The 20,999-nt window shown below is 43.6% G+C and overlaps 1 protein-coding gene across 5 annotated transcripts in view; it reads right to left on the bottom strand.

Annotated features, from left to right (window-relative positions):
* Nucleotides 1-20,999, bottom strand: part of LOC115459871 (aminopeptidase Ey-like) — a 188,222-nt gene that overhangs the window by 79,530 nt on the left and 87,693 nt on the right. For all 5 annotated transcript variants that reach the window (XM_030189679.1, XM_030189678.1, XM_030189681.1 and 2 more), the window contains 2 exons: nt 4,610-5,424; nt 2,198-2,340 (listed from right to left, as the gene is read on the bottom strand). In XM_030189679.1, coding sequence (XP_030045539.1) covers nt 2,198-2,340; nt 4,610-5,226 — 760 coding nt within the window. In that variant the 5' untranslated portion in view covers nt 5,227-5,424. The remainder of the gene's footprint in view (nt 1-2,197; nt 2,341-4,609; nt 5,425-20,999) is intronic.

The following is a 20,999-nucleotide window of genomic DNA, read 5'->3' as shown; positions in this document are numbered from 1 at the left end:
CCTGCTTCTGATCCTGATGCTGCTCCAAGCTCTGCCTTGTCTTCGAGTTCCTGCGAAGCTCCAAGCCCTGCCTTGCCTCCGAGTTCCTGCGAAGCTCCAAGCCCTGCCTTGTCTCCGAGTTCCTACCAAACTCCAAGCCCTGCTTTGTCTACAAGTTCCTACCAAGATCCAAGCACTGACTTGTCTCTGAGTTCCTACCAAGCTCCAAGCCCTGCCTTGTCTCCAGACTTTGCCTAGCCTTGGCCACTTGTTCCTGTCCCATTTAGCCCTGTCTGTCTAGTCCTTCCTTCCTTCTGGCTTTGCTTTGTCCTTAGTGCTTTGTCTATGTCTAGTCTGTCTTGCTTTTTGCCTTGTCCAGTCCTGTCTGGATCCAGTTCTTGCCTTGCCCTTGTTGTATGTGTCTGGACCCAGTTTTAGCCTAGTTCCTTGTCTTGCCTAGGTTCCAATTCTAGCCCCGCTGCCTTGCTTTCCTTGGCCTGTCTGGATCCAGTCCTTGTCCTATTTATCCTTGCCCAGTCTTGTCTTGCTCATTGTTGTGTCCAGATCCAGTTCTTTCCATGCCTTGCTTTGCCTTGTCTGAACCCAGTTCTAGTCTTGTTTCCTTGTCTTGTCTTGTTCCTGTTTGGGTTCAGTTCTAGCCCTGTTGCCTTGCTTACTTTGCCTCGTCTGGATCCAGTTCCTGTCTTGTCTGTCTTACCTTGTCTAGCTGTGCCTAGCCTAGCCTTGTCTTGTTCTGCCTTACTCAGTCTGGCCTTGTCCTGTCTCATCTTGCCTAGCCTTGTCTTGTTCTGCCTTGCTCAGTCTGGCCTTGTCCTGTCTCATCTTGCCTTGCCCTGTCCTGCCTAGCTCTGTCTGCCTTTGTTCTAGTTTTGCCTCAGTTCCTGCCTTGTGTCAATCCAGGGGACTTGTCTATTACAGCTCCAGCTGCGGTCCAAGGGCTCACCATTCTTGTGGTTTTGATAGCCCATCCGTGCGACTAAATTTAGTCGTGGGCAGTTACGCCAAGTAATACTTGGTGTAAATCCTGATGCCTAAATTAGGCGCGGACCAGGTGTATTCTATAACAACGTGCATATATTTTAGAAAAGCCCATAACCCACCCATAGCCATGCCCCCTTTTCAACTATGTAACTAAGAATTTACACTTAGACAGTTCTACGCATAAATTCTAATTAATGCCAATTAGTGTCAATAATTGCTTGTTAATTGGCAATTATCAGTGCTGATTGGCTTTTTAACTAATTATGTTGCATGCACAAATACAGAATACTACTAGATTTGTGCATGCAACATAAGTCAAGCTATATAGAATCTGGGGGTCTAGGGGGAATTCTATAAATCACACTCAAAACTGGGTATCAAAAAAGATGGCCACTAAGTGTGATTCTATAAAAAGAACACATCCTTTATAGAATCCCACTTAGTGCCGATTCCTGCACTCTAGCTTCGAGCATCAGACTTATGTCTGCTGAAAGCTAGTGTAAATGCTGGCACCCAAGTTAGGCACGCTGAGGCAGTATTCTGTAAAAGTGCGTGTAACGTTTTGGAACACCCCTGGCACACCCATGCCCCTCCAATGGCCATTTCCCCTTTCCTGATATGCGCTATGCATGCTTGACTTATAGAATAGTGCCCAGCCAGATGCACGTGCAAATTCTAATGAGCGGCAAGTAACCTCGATAACTGGTTGTTGTTAATACCCAATTATTGATGGTTCTGAACTCATTATTCAATTAATTTGAGTGCACATCTCAGAAGCACGGCCAAATTTTGGCAAGCAAATCTGGGCGCCATATATAGAATCTAGAGGTAAGCGACTTAGGAGGCCTGATAACAACTACATAGAACTGCCAATTATCTGTGCCAATCACATTCACACTATTGGCACATAACTTTTGGCAGCAGCTTATAGAATTACCTTTTAAGGTTTTTCTGACTTAAACAATTTACAGTAAACAAATTAGTAAACAAATTAGTAAGTTCGGCACCTAACCCTTACCGTTCAGTGAATCCAGACTGCCCCAATGTGACTGCCCCTATCGGACCGACCGTTCACTTGTCTATTAGATTGTAAGCTCTTTGAGCAGGGACTGTCTCTCTTTGTTAAATTGTACAGCGCTGCGTAACCCTAGTAGCGCTCTAGAAATGTTAAGTAGTAGTAGTAGTAGTAGTAGTAAGAAGTAAAGCTGTAACTTACTTATGTTTGGCATGTTTGATATTGCCTCATATTGTGGTTGATAGATCATGGTGATGTTGAATGTGGCCTTCATAGCCGGCTCATCAAAACATGGGAACGTCTTCCTCGCCCCAGTTGGCTGCATTTGTGTAGTGGCAATGACCCTGAAATCAAATAGTTGGTCACATTAACCCAGACCATGAACTAGAATTGTCAGTAGTCGCTTCTTCGTATTTTTATTTGATGTAATGAACTTTTGAACTGTTTGGCTGCATGAGCTGAAAGTCAGGTCTTTTATTCGCATCACCATTTTCTCAGTTATTAAAGAAATTACCCATTTTGCCTACTTTCCAAAGTAAAAGAAAACTCATGAGATTATATATTTGTTAAGATTTATTGATTACCTTTTTGAAGAAATTCCCTTTAGGTAGTGTATGGGACTTGGGGGTGACTGTGTCTGATGACCTTAAAGCTTTCAAACAGGTAGAAAAAGCGACGGCCAAAGCCAGAAGGATGCTTGGGTGTATAAAGAGAGGCATGACCAGCAGGAAAAAGGAGGTGATAGTGCCTTTGTTTAAGTCTCTGGTGGTTGGGAGGCAGGGATAGTGCTGGGCAGACTTATACGGTCTGTGCCAGAACCGGTGGTGGGAAGCGGGGCTGGTGGTTGGATGGCAGGGATAGTGCTAGGCAGACTTATACAGTCTGTGCCCTGAAAAGGAGAGGTACAAATCAAGGTAAGGTATACATAAAAAGTAGCACATATGAGTTTATCTTGTTGGGCAGACTGGATGGACCATGCAGGTCTTTTTCTGCCGTCATCTACTATGTTACTATGTATATGTACTGCCGTCATATACATATGTTACTATGTATACGCTGGAAGAGAGGAGGGCGAGAGGAGACATGATAGAAACGTTTAAATATCTCAAGAGCATTTATGTACAGGAAGAGAGCCTTTTCCAAATGAAGGAGAGCTCTGGAATGAGGGGGCATATGACAAAGTTAAGAGGGAATAGGCTTAGGAGTAACCTAAGGAAGTATTATTTCACAGAAAGGGTGGTGGAGGCGTGGAATGGCCTCCCGGTGGAGGTGGTGGAGGACTGTTCCAGAATTTAAAAAGGCATGAGATAAGCAAGTGGGATCACTTAGGAACAAGTAGAATTGGGGATTACAGAGGATGGGCAGACTGGATGGGTCATATGGCCTTTATCTGCCGTCATGTTTCTATGTTTCTATGTAAAAGAGAAGGGACAATGACATCTGTCTGGTAGCATTATTAGAAGAATGACCTCACAGATGTTCCTGAAGAGCAGAGTAATAGTCTAGTGGTTAGTGCAGTAGACTTTAAACCAAGGGACCCAGGTTCAAATCCCACTTTAACTCTATTTTGTAATTGCAAACCCTCCAGGAACAGAAAAATACCCCAAGGTCTGCTGGTTTGGCTGACGAGGGTCCCCAAGCCCCACCAGCAAAAGCTTTCCCACCACGCTGCCTGCCCTGCGTTCTTGCCCTAGCATGCATGCTCGATTTTAGTGAAATTGAGGATGGGTGAAGATAGAGTAAATGTTTTCACCCAGGGGTGGCCCAGGGCAAGATGCTGCCTGAGCAAGGGCTGAGATGCCCCCCCCCCCCCCCGTGCCAAGTTCTGCCATCTCCCCCCTTCCTTCCTCCACCCTTTCCCTGAGTTTACCTTCCTTCTTTATGTTCCAAAAGCCTGCGGTGGCAGCGATTCCCATACACTGCCCTGCCGCTGGCACCGGCCTCTTCTCTACTGTGGCCACCTCTGAGGAAGCAGGAAGTTACATCAGAGAGGCGGCCACAGTAAAGAGAAGCGATGGGTGCTGGTGGCAGGGCAGCGTATGGGAATCACGCCTGCCACTGCCGGCTTCTGGAACATGAAGAAAGAAGGTAAACTTGGGGAACGGGGTGGAGGAAGTAAGGGGCAGATGCCGCTCTGGAAGAGTGCCGCCTGAGGCCTCCACTTCAGGTGGCCTAATGGTCAGACCACTCCTGTTTTGCCTACCTGTAGACAATTAAATACTATGAAAATTGCACACCCAGTTGTAGAATACTGACTAAAGTCAGTTACATACCTAACAATTAGCTCCAAGTAACCCCAATAATTGACCATTGTTGGTTGTTAAAGCCAATTAGCATCTCACTACACCATTAATTTAGGCGCATAATTGACCTTTTTCTATAAATTGTGCATGCAACTAGGGCACCCAACTTTATGGAATTAGGAGGACAGTCGCTAAGTTCTTTATCAGTGGAATGTTTTTCCTTGTACAATGATTCGCAAGCACTGTATATTGCAACACATGGGTTAGTATATTTGCTTAACTCTCTTGAGATTAACACTCTATTTTCTATTGCAATCTATACAGAAGCATTGGCTCCGAGACCTTTAGAGTGGCACCACCATCATCCTACCTGGTTTCATTGTCTTCCTTGTACTCACTCCTGTAAAATCCAGCCAGGTCATCTGCCAATTCCCCAGTGAATTCACCAGAAATCTTGTATGTTTTGCCTGCCTCTAAGTTCCTGTTCAGTTGTACCACCAAATACTGGGTTGGAACCTCAAGCCAGGCTTTTTGTATGGAAGGCGGGTTGGAACCATCCACTGCTTCGAGGGAAACATGGTGCCCCTCCTTCAGAGTATAGTTCAGCTTGTTGCTGTGAATCAGGATGAGGTTTGTTGCAGTTAAACATTTAATGGAGACAGAGCTTTTCCCTTTGAAAATGTAGAGGCCTTCAGCATTCTTCGTCAGGTAGGGCTGCAGTTCTATGTCATAATGCTCGGGGATCAGGGAGTTTGGTAGCCTATATCTGTTCCAGATTTCGTTTGGTGGTTGCATTGTTACTGCATCTCTAGATAGGTCAGAGGCTGTTGTTCCTACATTTGTATCACCGGGCGCAATAGAGTTTTCGTTCTTGGCTTTTTCTTGAGAAAGTGCAACAGATAGACCAATGACAGTGGCCATTGCAGCCACTGAAAACAGGATGCCTACAACGGCGAGAGTCTTACTAATGTAGAAACCCTTTGCCATTTTTCTGTGCCAACGTCACACCAAGAGAAGGCTATGTTACTGTTTTATGTGTCAGAGTGTATATTGCTGCTTTTTTAACTGGCAGATGTTAATTGAAGAAAATGAGTGTAAGCATCATCCTTCTGCCTTTCGGTATCTTCTAAATGTTTTTTACAAGCCGCGCTCTTGAAAGAAGTTAATATAGGATCTTCGCCTTTCCTGTTGAGAAATTATAAAAGGACAGCGCTGTGTTAAACACACATATAAATGTATTTTTCTTCATTCATCGCTATCAGGCGTGCAGGCTAGGGCGCCTAGGATAAGAGGGTAATAACACACCTACTTATGTGCTATTTTAAGTCGATGCATACTTTTCTAAATGAAATACATTACAGTCTCAATTATCCGACCATCTGGCATATCCGGCAGATCCCAAGGTGACGTCATTGCATTTATTTCCATTGAGAATCTTTGTTTTAGAACAATTTTCGAAAATCGTGAACTCCATGCCTTTGTTTAAGCATTGTTTCAGGGGTTTGTGCAGTGTTTTCCGTGTTATCCGACTTTTCAGTTACCTGACAACGGGTTAGTTCCATTTAGGTCAGATAATCGAGACTGTACTGTACTAGAATAACTGGCAGGCACAGACATATACACCAGCCCTAGGACAGGCACATGCATAACTTACAGTATTTTATAATCTATCTGTGTACTTGTACGCTCTGCACAAACTTCACCCCGTGCATGCCCACCAGCAAAGTACACGCTATCATGTCTTGGCATGTACTTTTCAACTGGTTGGTATTGTTTAAGGATCCATTTGCATCCACATGTAAATGATTAAAATAGTCCACAATGGCTAAAGTCTGCAACCCCTTATGGAATTATCCTCAAAATGTTTTATTTTCATATTTACAATTCATAAAACAATGGAACCTTCCTAAAGATCAATGCACAAACAGTCAAATAATTCACAGACTAAAGCAAAAATCACATATTGCACAACCATGCATTCACTGAAAAAAGATGTCATGCAGACTGATGAAGAGAATTATTTGATGCCTCATGTGGCAGTTTTCTTAAGTACGTGGGGGAAATGTCCATGCTGATATGAAACAAACTTATAAATGAATGTCATAGGTCCAAGAAAAATATGAGTCAATCCACATCCTTATAAACTAAACACTTAACAGTGGTACTAGAGGAACAATCCTATGACCTGTGTTTTCTCAGAGTGTAAGCTCTTTGAGCAGGGGCTGTCTTTTTTCATGTATGGTGTACAGCGCTGTGTATGCCTTGTAGCGCTATAGAAGTGCTAAGTAGTAGTAGTAGTAGTAGTAGTAGTAATGCAGAAGCCTGCCCTTGCTGATCACCAATGCGGCCACGCAGGCTTCTGTTTCTGTGAATCTGACGTCCTGCACGTACGTGCAGGACGTCAGACTCACAGAAACAGAAGCCTGCGCGGCCGCGTTGCTGATCTGCAAGGGCAGGCTTCTAGATGGAATGTTGCTAGTGGAGGAGTAGCCTAGTGGTTAGTGCAGTGGAACATGGAATGTTGCTACTATTGGAGATTCTGGAATGTTGCTATTACTTGAGATTCTACATGGAATGTTGCTACTATTTGAGATTCTACATGGAATGTTGCTATTCCACTAGCAACATTCCATATTTAGATTGTGAGCTCTTTGAGCAGGGACTGTCTTTTTTCATGTATGGTGTACAGCGCTGCGTATACCTTGTAGCGCTATAGACGTGTTAAGTAGATTGTAAGCTCTTTGAGCAGGGACTGTCTTTCTTCTATGTTTGTGCAGCGCTGCGTACGCCTTGTAGCGCTATAGAGATGCTAAATAGTAGTAGTAGAAAGGTGGTGGGGGATGGGGGATTTGATATACTGCCTTTCTGTGGTTACAGTCAAAGCAGTTTGCATATTATATACAGGTACTTATTTTGTACCTGGGGTAATGGCGGGTTACGTGACTTTTCCTGAGTCACAAAGAGCTGCAGTGGGAATTGAACTCAGTTCTGCTGGTTCTCAAGCCACTGCACTAATCATTAGGCTGTTCCTCCACTCTTTATATTAGGCTATATATATAGATTCACATTGCAACAAAACGGAATCCATTCATCAAAAAATACACACCCTGGAAGCAACTGTCAAAACCATCTCCATACCTTGAAAATTGTGTCCCCTTTCTGAGGGTAAAAGCAAGGCATTAATCCAGTGTAGAGGGATTTCCATAGGTGAGGTTAGGTTGGTAGAGAGAAAAACACACATAGTTTTAGATTTTCCAAAACTAGGTGTATAGGGCCAGATTCTATATATGTCGCCTGAAAATTCCATGTAAATAAACTTCCGCCTAAGTGTATTCTGTAAGCAGCGCCTATATTTAGGCACGGTATGTAGAATACTCCCACCAGATGTCAGAGCGCTTAAAACTACACATATCCATTCACACCAAGGGAAACATGGCGTAAAAGCCAACGCATAGATTTCGGCACACAGGGGCATATTCTATAACAATGCGTGTACATTTTGGAACGCACAAGAAATACCCATTTCCCTGCTCATAAGCATGCCCTTTTTTGGCTGCGTATATTAGAATTTAGGTGCAGTGCGTTACACACAGGGGCGTAGCAGGGGTGTAGCCAGACAACAGATTTTGGGTGGGCCTAGGCAAGAAGTGGGTGGTCACCAAGTGTTCTCCCTCGTCCCAACCACCACCAAAAAAAAATACCTCAGCTGGCGAAGAAATGCTTCTTCCACCTTGGCAGTCTGCAGCAGGCATGTACTGAAAACAGAGCATGCGCAGGTGCCAGTATCGTGGAGAGTAGCGTTTTTGTTACCATCAGGGGGAAGTCTTCAGCTGGCCGAGCTTGGGATCCCCACCAGCTACTGCTAAACGTGTGCTACTGTTGGGTGGGCCTGAGCCCTAAATGGGTGGGCCCCGGCCCACCCAGGCCCACCTGTGGCTACGCCACTGAGGCGTCGCCAGACTTCGGTGGGAGGGGGGTCCAGAGCCTGTGAGGGGGCACATTTTAGCTCCCCCCCGGTGCTGCCGACCCCCCCCCCCGCCGCCACCACCAACAACAACTTTGACCCCCCCCCCGACGACGACCCTGCCGAGAGTCTCGACCCCCCCTCCCGCCAACCCTCCCCCGCCATCAACTACCTTTGCTGGCGGGAGACCCCAAACCCCGCCAGCCGAGGTCCTCTTCTTCCGGCGCAAGGCTTCATTCTGTTTCTGTGAGTCTGATGTCGTGCAGGACATCAGACTCACAGAAACAGAACGAAGCCTTGCGCCGGAAGAAGAGGACCTCGGCTGGCGGGGGTTGGGGTACCTCACCAGCAAAGGTAGCCGATGGCGGGGGAGAGTTTGCAGCGGGAGGGGGGGTCGAGAGGGTCGTCGGCAGGGGGGTCCAGGGACAAATCTACGGGGGCTCAGGCCCCCATGGCCCCACGTAGTTATGCCACTGGTTACAGAAAACGCTTAGCGAGTTGTGCGTGTAAATTCTAATTAATACCAATTAGTGCTCATTATTGCTCGTTAAGACCAGTTATCAATGCTGATTAGCTTGTTAAGCCAATTAAGTTACGTGTGCTCTTATAGAATACACCTAAATTTTAGCGTGGAATACTAGGCACAATATGTAGAATCCAGGGGACAGGGGTGAATTCCACAAATAGTGTTCAAAAATGGGCAGTGAAAAAAATCAGCGCTAAGCACTATTCTATAAAACCTGCGTGCAGTTACGTGCACAAATTATATTATTCTATAACATCGCGCCTAAATTCTGGGAATGCTCCAATGACACATTCAGATGCCGCCAGAAACTTAGAGAGCCTTTTACTAAGCCATGGTAGCGTTTTTGGCGCATGCTAAAAATAAGCGTGCGCTAAACGCTAGAGATGCCCATGGAGGGAGGCGGGGCTAGTGGTTGGGAGGCGGGGCTAGTGCTGGGCAGATTTCTGTGCCCTGAAAATGGCAGATAATGGCAGATACAAATCAAAGTCAGGTATACACATAAAGCAGCACATGAGTTTATCTTGTTGGGCAGACTGGATGGACCGTACAGGTCTTTCTCTGCCGTCATCTACTATGTTATATTCCTATGGGCGTCTCACACTAATCAGTGTGCACTAAAACCGCTACCGCGGCTTAGAAAAAAACCCTTTAGAGTTTTATTTCATGAGATATATCTGCTGGCTCTTTTTAGTGCATTATTAGCAGTAGTAGACAGAAGAATGCCTGAAAAGAATTTAGGACTCCTGAGGCAGGCATTTCATGCCGAAACATGTCACAAGGATGGGTACTTTTATCCATCCGTGGCCCTATTGAGTGGAACAGTCTGCCATTGCGGCTCAAATGTGAAACCTGTGAGCCAGCATTTCGGAAGCACCTAAGAGACTTTCTTCTGTTTAAGGCTTTTTTTGTCTTGTTTATGTGATGTATTTTGATATGTCTTGTTTTTGCTGCTTTTGTATTTTCATTTATTGTATATTTTATGAATGTTTTTACTGCAATATAAATCTAATCTAATCTAATTCGATGCTTGACTAAAGCTTGATTTCTGTTTTCATCTTTGGAGTCTCCTCTTGGACTTTTTTCGGAAGGCACACCGAAGCCCCTACTTTGCTGTTCTTTGTGCTTGCGATTTTGCGATTCTACGTAGGGTAGTCTCTTCCTTTTCAACTGCAATGCACCTGACCTGCCCATGCCCCTCCCATGGACACACCCCCTTTAGAGCTGAATGCTATGAAATTTAGGCACATATGTTGTAGAATAGATTGTAGGCCAGATCCATGCTTAGCTGTTAATTACTGCCAATTAAGTGCCTGTTAAGACCTAATTAACTAATTAGTTTATATACAGATCTGTGATCTCTGCCCAAATTTTCACAGCCAGCTTTGAGCGACCTATACAGGATATGGTGGATGATGCTGACCATCCTAAGGGCAGCGCCATTTTGAATATCTGATGCACAAAATGGTACTGGTCAACCAAAAAGATCCCGAGCCATGTTATTGTATGGAATATATTCAAATGCCAATACTATTGGCATTATGGTATTGATAGGGCAGGCACAACTGGGGATCATTCCTGTCCCATGAATAGTCTACAGCCCATAGATGGGATAAGAGTGTCAGAGAGGTCATCTGGTGAGGGGGGGAGGGTTATGAAGAAGGCCCAGTGGGATTTTTGTTTTCTTTGCACGGAGGCAGGCCCTAATTTTAAAAAGGAAATGTATGAAAACTTTCAAACGGTGGTGTAACAAAAATGACCGATGCAGGTGACACCTTATAGACTAACCAATTTATTGAGGCCTGAACTGTTCAGGACCAGAGTCCACTTCCTCAGATGCATGAACCCTGATCCCTGAAACCTCATGTCTACACCAGCGCAGACCACTTTTCGGTGTACCTTAGTAAAAGGATCCCTTATTTTCCAGCATGGGAGGCATGCCTGGGAGCGGAGAGTAGGCGTGCCTATGCTAATCAGATAGTGCAGGCACATTACCGTATGCTACCCAATTAGCACATGAGTACTGCGGGAGCTCTTACCTAGGGTTACCATATGGCTCCAGAAAAAGGAGGACGGATTGAGCCAGCCGGGTTTTACTTCCATTGCTTTCCATTGAAAGCAATGGAAGTAAAACCCGGCTGGTTCAATTACTTCCATTGAAAGCAATGGAAGTAAAACCCTCTAAATAGGTAGCGGTAATAGCCACACTCTAATGGGGGGCCATCACTAAAAAAAAAAATTAACAATCACGACCATTTTACTGCTTCGCAAAAAGTGGCCACTGAACAGGGGAAACCCACGTGCTGAGAGCAGCACCGGCCACTTTTTAGTGTGGTTTAGTAAAAGAACTTCATATAGTTTAAAGTTTATTTCAATTTACTACACTGCTCTAACTGGCAGGTAGAGCAGAAAAGTTAACATACTATAAGTTTAGAAAAGAAAAGAACTCCATCAAAAACAAAAAAGTAAATCAGTCCCACAAAAGGAGAGAAAAGGGTGAGGGAGGAAAAAGAAAGTAAGAACTGGTCGAGATAGCAGGGGTGGGTTTTGCTGGTGGCTCCTGTCAGTCTCCTTCTCCAAAGGCCTGTTTGAACAGCAATGTCTTCGGATTTAAAACTACTGAAAGACAGGTTATTACGAAGAAGAAGGGGAAGATAATTCCAAAGCTATGTCTTGTACATATATCATCGCAGCCTTCCTACTTATTTCTGAATGGCTTAAACTATAAACTGGAAAAATCCTTTTAGGTATATTGTTAGAACATAATATTTCTTGGGAATCTCAGATTAATTGAGTAATCTAAGATGTATTCGAAAATATTTCACCTTGGAATCATTCCAAATATTAGTACAAGCGCTAATACCCGACTGATCCAACTTAAATGCCTCAACCCTGCAACACTTCACTATCAAAGATCATACTGGAGGAGTGGCCTAGTGGTTAGAGTGGTGGACTTTAGTCCTGGGGAACTGGGTTCGATTCCCACTGCAGCTCCTTGTGACTCTGGGCAAGTCACTTAACCCTCCATTGCCCCATGTAAGCTGCATTGAGCCTGCCATGAGTGGGAAAGCGCAGGGTACAAATGTAACAAAAATAAAATAGATACTATTGGAGATTCTACATGGAATGTTGCTACTATTGGAGATTCTACATGGAATGTTGCTATTCCACTAGCAACATTCCATGTAGAATGCTGCGCAGGCTTCTGTTTCTGTGAGTCTGACGTCCTGCACGTACGTGCAGGACGTCAGACTCGCAGAAGCCTGTGCGGCCACATTGGTGATCTGCAAGGGCTGACTTCTACATGGAATGTTGCTAGTGGAGGAGTAGCCTAGTGGTTACAGTGGTGGACTTTAGTCCTGGGGAATTGGGTTCAATTCCCACTGCAGGCACAGGCAGCTCCTTGTGACTCTGGGCAAGTCACTTAACCCTCCATTGCCCCAGGTACAAATAAGTACCTAAGCTGCATTGAGCCTGCCATGAGTGGGAAAGCATGGGGTACAAAAAAAAAAAGCCAAACCCTTCTACCTCTAACCCAACTTGACTGAATCTTATCTTCCTATCCCACTATAACATCTTTTGTACTTATCCCCTACCGGACTTGGCGAATGCCTTTACGGTATTATGTAAGCCACATTGAGCCTGCAAATATGTGTGAAAATGTGGGATACAAATGTAACAAATAAATAAATAAATTCTGTTGAAGCTCGATCAGTATAATATTATATACTTGGGTTGTACAAAATATTTACTGAGAAAACTCAGAACCGTCTAAAACACTGCGATTCATCTCATCTGTGGCTTAGGTAAATTCGATAAGAGTATCTCCATCTCAAGGCAAGGGTTCTTTTTAAGCTTTGCTGTTTTGTCCATAAGATACTACAAGGAGTGGTCCCTAGCTATATGCATCCCATGTTGAATATATTGACTTCCAGGTGTGGAACTCGAAATAATCTAAAGTTATGATTCCCTTCTTACAGGGGCTCATGTTCTAAGAAATATTTTACGGCTCTATTCTCATATCAAGCCTCTCAAACTTGGAATTCTTTGCCAACTCTAGTGAAATCTCAATTACATTACTTATCCTTTTGAAACTTTTAAAGACAAATTTGTTTTAAAAAATATATGCTTTCTAATTAGTTGTCGATGCTATGTTCTTCTTTATATTAATCCAACTATTATATTGTGAGCTCCCAGTTTTGTAGACTGGGTTTTTTTTTTTAATTGTAATCCACTCCGAACCTATTTTTTAGGTGTTGAGGGCAATATAACATTAACATAACATAACATTAACATAGATTCAAGACGGAAACTTTTGGACTCGGAAGGACTAGCCAATGATCGTTGATTGACCAGAGAACTCTTGTTGGTGAATAGGGAACAGTGAGAGAGGAAAGATAGTTAGGAAAGCCTAACTTGAAAGCTTTAAATGTAAGGTTAGCCAATTTATAAATAATGTGTTGGTGAACCGGGAGCCAGTGACCCCATATCGAATCTCAGGAAGGCAATACTACAATTGAAGTAAGGTTATAAAAAAAAGAAAGAAAACAAGCTTGCCACACATTGTCCAGGTAAAAAGATGCCCACCTGTAGCTTACATCTTATAGCACAAGAGGTGAAATAGACGCAAAAATATTTTGGCAAATGATGTACAACAACGAATGGACAACCCAAATGGGCTCCGTACACTACCTCACAGAGTGGGACAAAAGATGCAAAATAATATTAGATGAAATAGCACCCATACAAACAAGAACCTCGCACAAACACAACGCGATACCATGGTTCAACGAAGAACTGAAAAAAATTAAAACACAATACAGGAAACATGAGAGAGCATGGTATAAAACAAAAAATGATACTACATACAACACTTGGAAATAAACACAAAGACAATACAAATACGCAATAAGACGGACCAAAAGATTATATTATAAAACCAAAATAGGGACAGATCACAAAGATACAAAAAACCTATACCAACTTGTGAACAAACTCCTAGATACCAACATGGTCACTACAACGAACACAGACATCCCACCCACAGAGAAACTTGCCAAATATTTTAACGAAAAAAATCATAAACCTACGCAACACGCTACCTCAAGTCAATACTGACATTGAATACTTCCTCAAGGAGCTGGACCCAACTCCTGGTGAATATCCGACTGACCGAACCTGGTCAAACGTCACCCCCCTGACCGCCGAAACAGTTACCCAAGCGATCAAGAAGTTCTCCAACTCTCACTGCAAATTCGATACCTGTCCCAGCTACCTATTGAAATCCGCCCCGGAACACTTCATTGCAGACCTCACATCTCACCTGAACTACATGCTACAACAAGGTCACTTCCCCAAGGAAAATGGCAACATTCTACTCACCCCAATACCAAAAGACACCAAGAAAAAAAACAGATGACATCACCAACTACCGACCATTAGCATCCATCCCGCTGGCAGTCAAGCTGATAGAAAGCATGGTAACCAAACAACTTACAGACTGTATAACCAAATTCTTCATACTACTTGAATCACAGTCAGGATTTCACCCCCTCCAGAGCACAGTATTACTCACCCTTCTAGACAAATTCAAACAAGAAATAGCAATAGGCAAATGTATCCTCCTCCTCCAATTTGACATGTCGAGCGCGTTCGACATGGTAAACCACAATATACTAATAAGGCTACTAGACAAGTTCGGGATTAGTGCTTATATTATAGAGAAAGAAACGACAGGTTTAGCAGCCTGCTGAATATCAGCAAAATTCGCCCTTTCCTTTCTAAGCACACTACCAGAACCCTCATCCACACTCTTCTCACCTCTCACTTAGATTATTGCAACTTGCTTCTCACAGGTCTCCCACTTAGCCATCTCTCTCCTCTTCAAACTGTTCAAAATTCTGCTGCACGACTAATATTCCGCCAGTGTCGTTATGCTCATATTACCCCGCTCCTCAAGTCACTTCACTGGCTTCCTATCCATTTCCGCATACAGTTCAAACTCCTCTTATTGACCTATAAGTGCATTCACTCTGCAGCTCCTCAGTACCTCTCCACTCTCATCTCTCCCTACATTCCTTCCCGGGAACTCTGTTCACTGGGCAAATCTCTCTTATCTGCGTCCTTCTCCTCCACTGCTAACTCCAGACTCCGTTCCTTTTATCTTGCTGCACCATATGTCTGGAATAGACTTCCTGAGCCGGTACGTCAAGCTCCATCTCTGGCCGTCTTCAAATCTAAGCTAAAAGCCCACCTTTTTGATGCTGCTGTTAACTCCTAACCCTTATTCACTTTGTTCAGAACCCTTATTTTAGCATCCTCACTTTAATATTCCCTTATCTCTTGTTTGTTCTGTCTGTCTGTCCTAATTAGATTGTAAGCTCTGTCGAGCAGGGACTGGCTCTTTATGTTCAAATGTACAGTGCTGCATACATCTAGTAGTGCTTTAGAAATGATAAATAGTAGCAGTAGTAGTAATTAGTGGAAACACATTCAGCTGGATCAAGGGCTTCCTAACCACAAGGACATATCAAGTAAAGTCAAACTCAAATATATCATCACAGTGGAAAGCAGACTGCGGAGTACCAAGGATCACCGTTATCGCCGACCCTCTTCAACTTAATTTTATTTATTTATTTATTTATTTGTTACATTTGTACCCCACATTTTCCCACCTATTTGCAGGCTCAATGTGGCTTACATAATACCGTAAAGGCGTTCACCAGTCGGTACATAACAAATATAGGCTGTATAGTGGTCAAATGAGCTAGGTGTGTGTCAGACACCTTGAAGGTCGAAAGGGGATAAAGATTGTATATTGTCCATTACGATCATTGATTGTGCTGTGTTGCTGGGTGTTGGGGGTTATGTTGGATCGGTGGGGTAAGCCTTTTTGAAGAGATTGGTTTTCAGTGATTTTCTGAAGTTTAAATGGTCGTGGATTGTTTTTACAGCTTTTGGGAGTCCATTCCATAGTTGTGCACTTACGTAGGAGAAGCTGGATGGGTGAGTTGTTTTGTATTTAAGTCCTTTACAATTTGGGTAATGTAAGTTTAGGTATGAACGTGATGATCCGCTTCTATTTCTGGTTGGTAGATCTATGAGGTACTACTACTACTACTACTACTTAACATTTCTAGAGCGCTACCAGGGTTACGCGGCGCTGTACAGTTTAACAAAAAAGGACGGTCCCTGCTCCAAGGAGCTTACAATCTAATGAGCAAAATGTCAAGTTGGGGCAGACTAGATTTCCTGAATAGAGGTATGGTGGTTAGGTGCCGAAGGCAACATTGAAGAGGTGAGCTTTGAGCAAGGCTTTGAAGATGGGCAGTGAGGGGGCCTGGCGTATGGGTTCATGGAGATTATTTCAGGCATGGGGTGAGGCGAGGCAGAAAGGGCAGAGAAGGGTACTGAAAGGAGGGATTTGTCTTGAGAGCGGAGATCTATGAGGTCTATCATGTATCCTGGGACTGCGCCGTAGATAATTTTGTGGACAAAGGTGAAGATTTTGAAGATGATACGTTCTTTGATTGGGAGCCAGTGCAGCCTTTCTCGGAGGGGTTTAGCACTTTTGAAGCGTGATTTACCAAATATCAGCCTGACAGCTGTGTTTTGGGCGGTCTGGAGTTTTTTTGCGAGTTGTTCTTTACATCCCGCATAGATAGTGTTGCAGTAATCTGCATGGCTTAGGACCATTGATTGTATTAGGTTTTGAAAGGTTTCCCTTGGGAAGAAAGGTTTTATTCATTTAAGTTTCCACATTGAGTAGAACATTTTCTTTATTACGGAGTTTACTTGGCTCTCAAGAGTAACATTGCGGTCGATTGTGACGCCGAGTAATTTTAGGCTGTCTGAGGTAGGGAGGGTGTGTTCTAGGGTGTTTATTGTGATGGGTTTGTACTTGTTATGTTGAAATGAGAGGACGAGGCAGTGTGTTTTTTCAGTGTTCAGTTGGAATGAATTTGCCCATGAATTCATGTTGTTCAGGCCGTCATTGATTTCATTGGTTATTTCTGTCAAGTCCTGACTAAAGGGAATATAGATTGTGATGATGATAATGATTATCCCACTAGCCAAGTCCCTTTCCAACAATGGCCTTAACCCTTTCATCTACACAGACAATGTCATAATTTACATTCCTTACAAAACCAAATTGACAGAAATCACCAACAAAATCGAGCTATGTTTGAACATCATGGACTCATGGGCCAACGCATTTCAATTAAAACTCAATAAAGTAAAAACACATTGTCTTGTCCTCTCATCCCACTACAACACGGACAACCCCACAAGCATCGACACCCCAGGTCATACCCTCCCTATTTCAGACAGCCTGAAAATCCTTGGCGTCCTAATAGACCGCAATCTTACAATGGACAGCCAAGTAAAATCCTCCACTAAGAAAATGTTCCACTCAATGTGGACGCTCAAACGCGTGAAACAATACTTCCTGAGGGATACCTTTCGCAATTTGATACATTCAATGGTAATAAGCCACCTTGACTACTGCAATGGGATCTGTGTAGGATGCAAAGAACAAACCTTAAAGAAACTGCAGACTGCTCAAAACACGGCAGACAGGCTCATATTTGGAAAAACTCGATTTGAAACTGCAAACCCCCTGGAGCTACACTGGCTCTCAATCAAAGAACGCATTGCCTTTAAAATCTGCACCATGGTCCACAAAATTCTCTATGGTGAAGCACCTGGGTACATGACGGATTTAATCGACCTACCAACCAGAAACGCCTCCGATTCAACACGATCATATCTAAACCTACACTACCCAAGCTGTTAAGGTATTAAATGTAAATCTACCTATGCATCCAGCTTCTCCTATAAGCACACAATTGTGAAACGCACTACCAAAAGCCTTAAAAGCGACCTAGGACCATCTAAACTTCCAGAAAATACTAAAAACCACCCTGTTCAAAAAAGCATACCCTCCCGATCCAACCTAAAGAACTGACCTTGGCTACACAAGAAAACTGAAGCATGTATGAATACAACGCTACTCTCCCACCTTACGACTATTACTGTGACTTTGCCATTTAAATTACATCTTATCACAACATCACATTGTATTTGTTCACACCGGAAACGGCAAACGTCTTTCCGGTACTATGTAAGCCACATTGAGCCTGCAAATAGGTGGGAAAATGTGGGATACAAATGTAACAAATAAATAAATGCATACATACTAGGGTTAAAGATGGTGGTAGCGGTGGTGTTGACACTGCAGATAAAGATAACACTTCTGCTGGAAGTAAAAGCTCTGGTGGCCTTATTCATGGTAGAAAGAATAGAGACGAGAGGGTTCCAAGTACAAGCAGAAACCAGAACAAAACAAAAAGCAAAAGTGGACCTTTAGGAGAAGAACCAAACAGTTTCTTTATTTAGGAGACCCGACACGGGCTGTGTTTCGGCAACCAAACGCTTGCGTCAAATGTCCAATTATGTATAAATAAAATGATCTCTTTAATGTAAAAACAGGTAGAACAATAGCAATCCCGCTCAGTGTCGAGAGAAAGGCGCACTTCAGATGCACCAACACTGCACCGAAGGCAGCGATGACCCTGCAGAGGAATTCATCATCTACAAGCAAGCTCTTCCTTGTTAAATCCAAACACGCACCTTTAAGGAACAAAGTAAAATCCCCCACTGTGCCCGTAGCTGCTGAGCGCAGGTTAGCTTTTCTCTGCTACTTTCATTCTGGGCACCTTATATTTAAAGGAAAAGGGTATAACGAAAGAGTTTGCCCAAAACTGGAGGAAACATTGCATTGTATTATACTTTTATACCACTAACACCACAGGATTCAAAATGGCTTACAAATTAAGAAATAACCAGGACAAACTCCTAGGAAGACCTATCAAACAAGTTTCTTAAAAAGGGAAACCTTTCTTTTAAAAAGAGAAAAATTAGAGAAAATACTCAAACATAGTTGCAGTTCTTTCCAGACTTTAACAGCTTGGGGAATCATTTGACTCCCTTCAACGTAGGAGGAACAAACGGGGAAATTGAGACTTGATCTTCTGGTTCTGTTAGTAGATGGAAACTCCAAGTAAAGTAATAAGGGCTCTGGACATTCAAATTTTAAATAATATACATGAAAATTTGAACAAAATGCTTGCTTCATTTGTCAACCAATGAAGCTCAACAAAATAGATAGAGGTGCTATCATATTTCTGCAGCGAAAATATTAAACGTACTGCTGAATTCTGGATTAGAATTATAATTACAATATCTATTTATAAACAGTTTTTATCCAAGGCGGAAACACAAAAAAAAAACCATAATAAAAAGCACAAACAAGGACAAATTCAGACAGTGAAGGACCATTGCAACATAGACAAAAAAGATATCAGCTTAGAGTGAATCCATGAGTTCAGAAAAAAACAAGCTCAAGATTGTGCAAAAAATGCCAAGCAAAATAAACAATCTCTCAAAGTCTTCTTAAAAGAAGTAAGCTGTGATTCAGCCTTTAATCGCAAGGGCAGTTTATTCCGTTCCACTGGTGCTGCAACAGAAAATGCACCAGGTCTAGTCAAGTCCAGACAAAAATGTTGTTGAACAGGCACCACAAGATTGGGCTGTTCCTGTGATCGGAGTGAATGTACAGGCACAAACCATGTCACGGCCTGCTTTAAATAAACAGAAGAATCATGATACAGAGTACAGTGTGTGTGAGCAACAGAAATTTGTACAAAAGATATTTTTTTTATTTACATTTGTACCCCGTGCTTTCCCACTCACGGCAGGCTCAATGCGGCTTACATATACAGGTACTTATTTGTACCTTGGGCAATGGAGGGTTAAGTGACTTGCCCAGAGTCACAAGGAGCTGCCTGTGCCTGAAGTGGGAATCAAACTCAGTTCCTCAGGACCAAAGTCCACCACCCTAACCACTAGGCCACTCCTCCACTTACAGATACCGTCACAGAGAATGACACGGGGACAAAAGTTGTCCCCGCCCCGCCCCCATCTCCATGGGTTCTGTCTCTGTCCCCACCCCGTCCCCGCAGGCCATTCTCCGTCTCTGTCCCGTCCCCGCAGGCTATATTCTCATCTGCAGAAGCCTCGAACACTTATAATTTTATATTTAAATCTTTTTATTAAAGTATGAAAAGGAACAATATGCTGTGCAACTGTTGTGTATAAATTACAAATTGAAAACAATAATAACAACGAGCAGCTATAATAACCCTCCTCCCCACCACCCTCTACCCTTCTAACCCCAACAATAGCTGACTTCTACTACACCAAGGAATCCTAATCCACCCTGTTAAATTGTCCAGGGGTACAAAATACAACCCGTTCTGTATGCCCTAGAGGGGAGAAATATGCCCTACGAAGCACTGTTATGATTTTTAAATCTGTGGATGAATAAGAAGTCATCAACAATCTCAGGATTCAGTCTAGCGCTCTTGTCTTCCACAGTCCCTCCTGCAATAGAAGATGTGCTGGTAGCGGGATGTAGAGTATCCCCCGTGCAAATTTTGCGAACTGTTGCCATCATGTTTGCTTGTTTTCCCAAAAAATAAATATATTGTCGTTTGCATCAATCAAACATAAATAACAGTCCAGTTCATTAACAAGCTTCAAAGTAGAAAGTGATAGGGGGGACAAAGTTTGTCCCCAAACTCATGGGATCTGTCCCCATCCCCGTGGGCTCTGTCCAGTGGTGTGCTGGAACAGGCTCTCACAGGCTTGCAAGAGCCGGTTTTTAAGAATTTTGGGAGCCGGTTGTTAAAGTAGGGCCCTCCATGGCTATTTTAACTACTGGCTCCCAAAATGTGGGCTTGGGCCCCCTGCTGAATTCTGTTTTACTTTGCTGGTGGGGATGCTGAGCCCTGCCAGCCAAGTAAATAGACTGCTGCTGCTCCCCACTCCTTGTTTCCAGCTCTGAGCAGCAGGCTGGGACTTCTCCAGCATGTGTGAGAAGTTTCAGCATGCTGCTCAGAGCAAGACATTGGGAGTGGTGGCAGTCCATATATTGGTTGCCAGCAAAGGTATGCCTAGCGTGCCTGCACAAAGGGAGGGAGAAGAGAGAGGCAAATGTTGCTCCCCCCCCCCCCCCCCCCCGGCTACCCCTGGCCCTTCCAACTGCAGAGCTGGCTAGGTCTGGAGAAAGAGCCTGTTGTTAAAAATTTACCAGCACACCCCTGGCTCTGTCCCACCCCATCCCCATCCCCACGGTTACTGTGGGTCCCCGTCCCCGTGTCATTCTCTAGTAACCATCTCAAACGCTTAAGGTAGACTGTCACATGCTCC

This window comes from Microcaecilia unicolor, chromosome 1 (genome assembly GCF_901765095.1).
Source record: "Microcaecilia unicolor chromosome 1, aMicUni1.1, whole genome shotgun sequence".
Lineage (NCBI taxonomy): Eukaryota > Metazoa > Chordata > Amphibia > Gymnophiona > Siphonopidae > Microcaecilia > Microcaecilia unicolor.
The sequence above is the reverse complement of the archived record's forward strand: the minus strand, read 5'-3'. Positions and strand labels throughout refer to the sequence as shown.